The sequence below is a fragment of the Alligator sinensis genome, unplaced genomic scaffold, assembly GCF_000455745.1.
Source record: "Alligator sinensis unplaced genomic scaffold, ASM45574v1 scaffold1089_1, whole genome shotgun sequence".
Classification (NCBI taxonomy): domain Eukaryota; kingdom Metazoa; phylum Chordata; order Crocodylia; family Alligatoridae; genus Alligator; species Alligator sinensis.
In genome coordinates this window covers 726114-733019 of record NW_005842030.1, presented here as the reverse complement: position 1 = coordinate 733019, position 6906 = coordinate 726114, and the positions used below count along the sequence as shown (strand labels likewise).

The window sequence follows — 6906 nt, the reverse complement described above, 5'->3', positions numbered from 1 at the left end:
TGCTGAACACACAAACTATGTAGATCTTCCCACTGAAAAAAAAAACAACCCAAAAACCTAACTAAGTATCTGGGAACCAAAAAGATTCCTAGCTAGTGGAATAATAAATCACAAAAGCTCAACATGTAAAAAATAAATTCTATGCAAGAGACATTAATCCAAGAATTAAGGCCTTTGAAGTGTAGAAATATGGTATTATGATAATCTCATGTCAGAAATGGAATTGTATTTCTGTTAAATATCCCTGTTTTTTTAATCCTACATTAGCCAATGTAGAGAGAGAACATAAAGAAAGCTCTAACTTTTAAATAGAGACCACTGCAAGATGGAAAATGTGCATACAGCACCTGTTTACAAATACATTGGCATCTGAAAGTGCTTGCTTTAAGGGATTAAATGTCGGGGCTATTGGCAGAATTCAGAACTGAGTTTGGATTTTGAATGACCCAGCTTGGCTGAGATGCCCAACACCTGGAGTCTATTGGATTTGATGCAAAAGCCAACATAAATTAGTAGCACAGGTGTTTCAATTTCAGATATGCTAGTTTAGTGCTACCTTGTGTCCATGAAAATTTCATATACTGCTGGAGAAGGAACCCTTCTCCTTCTTCTTTTCCCCTTTTCTTTCTCTTCATTCCTTTTCCCTCACCCCCTTTTTCCTCCATTTCTCTTTCTCCTTCTCTCTTTTCCTCTCTTCTCCCTCTTTTGATGTTTGAAAGCAATGTATTGTCACGTGATGGGATGAAAACATCCTTGTTCATCAGTGAGATCTTCCAGGTGAGTCATTCTTCTCCATATTCCCTTCTGCCATTTCTTCCTCCTTTTTTCTCTGACCTTCCCTTTCTGCTCTAGCAAATGTGAATTTGCCATGAGCAAGTCAATGCCAACTCATTGACCATTCAGTTGGCACACCTGGAGCTCCAGTCCCAGAGAATGTCAACTAATAATTGGGCAGGAATGAAGCCTGCCTCCATGATTCACGTCAGGAGCTTACTCTGAGAGTATTGCAGCTGTTCACACAGTAAGCTCCTAATCAAGCTGGATGAGGGGAGTAGACTCCAGCCCTGAGTAAGGGGTGGGCTAGGGGGCCATTGCATTACAGTCACCTCTGGAGCCCAGTGTGTGACTGCTTTGTGACTGACACATGCATGATAAGATTATATACCCCAGCTCTCTCCCATTTTATTGACAATACCCAACCAAAATTCATGGAACCATTGTAAAACGAGTTTTACACAGGTTTTAACTACTGATGAACTTTTATTGATTACTGCATTGCTAGGTGCCTTGTCTTTTATCCATGAAATGCTCCATGTGCACACATGCGTTGATTCTGTATTACCTTGAATTCAATATCCAATGTCTCCTACGTTCCTGGGGAGCTAGAGGAAAGAGCAGATACTCTGGGATGAGTTGATAGCTTGAGTTTGCTCTGTGTCTCAGCCCACGCATGTGAACCACTTTCCTGTGAAAGCTATGGACGTGAATTATGTTCCTGTCACTAACAAGCAGTTGATATCAGCTGTCATAGCTGTCCATAGCCAGCAAAGCCAGGAACTTGAATTAAACAAGTACTGGCCTTCACAGGAGGGGAAGGAGGAAGTGGAGATAAAAAATTAGGGTTAAGGAAATGTAAAAAGCCATGGCGTTCAAGGTTTGTATAAGGCAGCTGGAAGTTTCTCTTGGTATGGCCTGCTATCTGAATGCAGCTTCATTGATAGAGTTTGCAGCTGAGTTCACCACATATCACTTACATCGTGTATGCGCTTAATCCTGCATTGGTGATAGTGTCACAACGCTGTTCTGTTTTTTTCTTATTAGATTTGACCTGGGAATTTACCCAGGGTTCAAGATTCAGACTTTGATTCTGTTTGGGTGTTGAAAATGGAGATGGGCAAATGGATGGGTTGGTTTTTGTTTTGCAAACAACAGGAAGGATGTTCTGACTGGTCCTATCAGGACTGGAGATGAAGAAGTCTTAATTCTGTTCCCAGCTGTGCTTCTAACCTGTTGCTTAATGTGGGGACCTTTTGTGTTGATGGCTCAGTTATAAGCTGAGGCTAAGAAAAAGTACCCATACTTGTAAAGCACTTTAAAATCCTGGGCTGGTGGGCATTGTAGAAATTCTAAGTATAAAATATTGCAAGTTGGATGGTTGACTCTGGGTCACTTAGAAAAGCATTAAAGCATTGAGCATATATGCTTCTGTCTCTATGAAAGTGGAAGCAGAAGTGGAGAGGGACAGGGCATTGCAGACCCATTGCTGTTGTTTGCGAAACCAAAATCATGGTGTTAACAACCCAACACCAAAAGCAATTGGTGAGCTGAGATGATTGCAAATAACTTCCCATTTTGCCCATCAATTATTGAGAAGCTTTTCATTTGAAACGTGCACATTGAAAAAATTGAGATATTGCAAGTTTAATATTTCAGATTAACACTGTCCCACTAAAATCAGTAAGAGAATTAGATTAATTCAATCGCTAATTCATGCAACAGACAAAGTTGGGACTTGTGCAGACAAATAAAAGCAATGCCATCTAAATGAGTTCTTAATGTGAAGACAGAAGATGGAGATAGGCTAACTCTCTGGGGCAGAGTAAGCCATCTCCTCAGTGTAACAGCCACCGGTGCAGACGTATTATCAAGGTACAGCTGTGCTAAACTAAGATTTGGTCTTTTGAATCCAGTGTATCAAAAGGTTTTATATATAATTTGTTCTGGACAGCTGCATTGGCAGCACAATACAAATGTATGTAGACAGCAAGTAACTAACGTTATATTTATAAATATATATATATGCACACAGGGATATGTGTGTTTATATATATATATGTATATGCATACATATAGTATATCTATAGAAGTGAACATTTTTAAATGCTATATATGTATATGTGTAATGTCTTATACATATAAATATATGGTCCATCATTCTAATTCCATGCACAACTGCACTATAACCATTGTGGTTTATAAGATCACACTTCATAGATGCATGACTCACTGGCTTCATTCATGTTTCCATATGTATGTAGAAACATAGCAAAGCAGACATTCCTAGAGACATTGCAGGACAACCTCATTGAGATGGACATTCTCACCTCCTCCCGACATGACGGTGCTTACAATGATGGGTATGTGACACTTATGTGGTCTTCCTGTTTACTGTACAGTCATTATGATCCTTGCATGAAAACATTTGGCCACTTCCATGATTTTTTAAGGGCAACACCATTTTTGCCTTGTCTAAGATGGCTTCCAAAATGAGGTTCCTGAGCTTGAAGCACAGCGTCCTGTACATATTAATGGCGCTTCATTAATATGCTAATGATCCATAGCATCTCATTGGCTTTCTTTGCTGTTTTGAAAGTCATTTCACTAATTAAGATGATATACCTATAGCAATTTGCAGTCCCTTGTGGACTAAGGTTCCTTGCATTTCAATTAAGACTTTAAACTACTTTCTTGCTGGCTCAGTGATACTGATATTCTCCAGGTTCATTGTCTTGCAAAGATGCAGAAGTATCTTTTAACTTTGATGACAGTGATGCTGGTGTAGCTTTTAAAGCCAGGCCTTTGATGTTGAGGCAATATCCTATTCTGACATTTTTATTTAACCTTTGAACATGTAACTTTTAAGTTTTAAACTGCTTCTAACACAGCTTAGCTCCCATCAGCCTGTCTGAAGGTTTGCACCTTGGTGGTTTCCTAATTCAGTAGTCATCAAGAGTTCCAGTACTGCTTGGTATAGCTGGTCACTGCAGATGCCTCTTCAATAGGCACCAGTAAACCTGTATCTAAATAAAACAAAGCAAATCAAAATAGTGGAGGCACTGCAAGAATTAAAGTGGTAACATAGTTCCCTAGTAGAAAGGATGAATTGTGCTTTCGCGCACTATACTTATCTCGTATTTCCAAGAAGCACGGTTGCTGTGCTAGTGTAAACACAGATTCAAAGTATCCCATGTTCCTTTAGACTGCACAAATTGTTCTGGGATTTTGTTCATATTGATATGTCTGCATGAGATGATTCCCGCCCCCCACCCATTAGTATGCATGCATCTAAGAGATAAAAATATAGGGTGCAAACCAAATTTACACCAAATGAAGGTCTGGCCCATAAAACTGAAGTAAAAAAATACTAGCTGCATCAGGTTCTGATCGTAGTTCTGATCCCATACAATTGAAGATGCTCCAGGTTTTCACTGGAGAATCAGACATGCCACCCAAGTTGTCACTGTTTCGCCTTTTCCTCTTACTCCTGAAAAATATCCTAGAGTAGCGGGATTAAAATACCCTCCACTGACTTTCCCCCAACTCCCAGGGAAGTCAATCAGATTCCTCCCTCTGACTAACAAGGCTTGGACTAGATGCTTTGTATTGTTCTCTGGGTGTGTCTACACGTTGCCATACAGCGACATTGCTACGGCGCCATGCTTTAGTACTTCCTTTTGGGATTAATTAATGGGATTAATAGGATGCGCTTCCTTTTGGAAGTACTAAAGATTGGCACAGTATGGGTGGTTACTGCACCATATGCACAGCGCATGGGTACATTTTGCTGCTATGTTGGCGTAGCAGCACGTTCGCTAGACCCGGGGAACGCACCGCTACAGCAACATCGCTGGTGATTGTAAATACACGTGACACACATGGTCGTTATGTTGCCGTAGCATGTCGTACAGCAACTGGCACGTCGCTATGTTGCTGTAGGGCGACATGTAGACATGCTCTCTCTCAAGCCGTATGTCAAATATAGGGGCCAAAATGTGGCCGCTGCATTAATATTGCTGCAGTGGAAAAACAAGCGCCACTGCAGCTTGTGAAAAGACCTTTCCCCATGCCCGCTGAGCGAATCAAAGCAAAAGAGTCTCTCATGCTGTGATCAGTACATTTGGGCAGTGTTGGGGTGTCTCTGCCCTCTCTCACTGCTCTCATTCAGATCCCCTCAGATGGTTTGGTAGGAGCAGGACGAGGGCCCCTTCAGTACTGCTGGCATGACTGGTCCACCCCAACTGTATTTGGGATGTCTCATTTCACCACGGTGTCAGCTTCTTAGGGAGACGTCTCTTGCCGCTGAAGGCTTCTCTGTGGTATTCGTTGACACTGTGATGTTTCTCCTGACTCTGTGTGACTTGTCTGTTCTTTTCCTTTCTTTTCTTTTCTTTTCTTTTCTTCTTCTCTTCTGTGCATGCAGTCCATGTATTTAGAAAGCATTGTGTGAAGCTGTTTTCCTCGCCCCGACAGCCGCCGCCATGACCATGCTCTGAATTCTCCCTTGGCGTTTATTCTGGGGAGGAGTCACCTGCTTCTTTGTCTTTCTTCCCTCAGGCACTTCCTGTTTAAACCTGGAGGCACCTCGCCCCTCTTTTGTACAACGTCGCCAGGATACCCCCTGACGTCCAGCACTGTGTACTCACCTCCCCCTAGGCCCCTTCCCAGAAGTACATTCTCTAGGCCTGCCTTTAACCTGAAGAAGCCCTATAAGTACTGTAACTGGAAATGTGCCGCTCTGAGTGCCATTATCATCTCAGTCACCCTCGTGATCCTGCTGGCATATTTTATCGGTAAGCTGATTCCACCTTTCTTTCCTCTATTCTGAGCCCCCTGCGGTGCAAACGTTTGGAAACTGCAGTGCCCAGGCAGTGACACTTGTAGTCACTAACACATAGGCCTCTTGGTTATGCCTGCGTAAGCCCCTTGATTTCACTGGGGTTGCTGGGTGGTCACAGGGAGTAGAATTGGACTTCTTGTGCTTTGCAGTGGGTGCATCTACACGTGCAATTAATATGAAGCAAGAAATGCATCTACCTGTGCAATAAATGCATCTACCTGTGCAATTGATGGGATGTAGCTACATGTGCAATTAATGTGAAGCAAGAAATGCATCTACATGTGCAAGAAATGCATCTACATGTGCAATAAATGCATCTACCTGTGCAATTAATGGGATGCATCTACATGTGCAATTAATGTGAAGCAATAAACTCTGGAGTTTATTGCTCTGTGATGCATCGTTTGAATTTACGCTTGGGAACGCAGCACATTGAGCTGGGTCAGAGCAACCCTGGCTGGCGGGGAGCACCAGGGATCAGCCTGCCAGCCTGGGGCTGCTCCACACCAGCTCAATATGCTGTGGAGGGGCTGGCTGGGGCATGAGGGTGCTCCAGTGTGAGTGTAGCCTCCAGGCTGAGGTACTCTCATGCCCCAGCCAGCCCCATCAGTGTCTACACATGCAGTGTTACAGAGTAAAAAACTGCAGGAGGATAGTACTTGTATTTACGTGTACTATTCTGGTGTGGAGTTTATTAGTTTACTCCAGCCTAATTGCCCTGCACATGTAGATGCTGAGACATTTACTGCGTAGCTAATTAGGCAACTCTGCAGTAAACGTCTCATGTAGACTCACCCTCTGGTGCAGAACTTGAGGCAAACCTGTTCCATATGCTGTGCTGTTTCTAAAGAGCATCAGTTGCTTTTCTTGTGGGGAGAATATAGCTAGGTGAAGCAAGTCCTACATTGTCTCCTCGTTAAAAAAAGCAACCTAATCATGCTTCTATCCCAGTCAGTGCGAGCTTCCTTCTTCCACCTTCAATGGAAAGAGGGTCAAAACCCAAACCCTGAAATACAGCCTGTGCCCTTACTCCACTGCTTACTCTGAAGCTAAATCCTGTTTGACAGAAGCCAGGTCCATGGTGCACAGTGCTGTTCTGTCAGCTAGAGGTGTGAAAAAATAACACCTCCTGGCTGAAATGGCTGTGTCGGCAAAACCCCTTATGTATTCACCATTTGGGGAGATGGTGCAGCTACACCAGCAGCAAAACCCTTCTGTCAGAGTGAGCTGCATTTACGGCAGGGGGCTCTGCTGACATAGCTATATAATTATAGCTATAGCAGCAGCAG

General features: G+C 42.9%; 1 protein-coding gene across 1 annotated transcript in view; it reads left to right on the top strand.

The window, feature by feature from the left end:
* TENM4 (teneurin transmembrane protein 4) overlaps positions 1-6906 on the top strand; it is a 520289-nt gene that overhangs the window by 287100 nt on the left and 226283 nt on the right. The window contains 2 exon segments of the mRNA XM_025202552.1: positions 3039-3137; positions 5335-5570. Of these exon segments, the coding sequence (XP_025058337.1) occupies positions 3039-3137; positions 5335-5570 (335 nt within the window).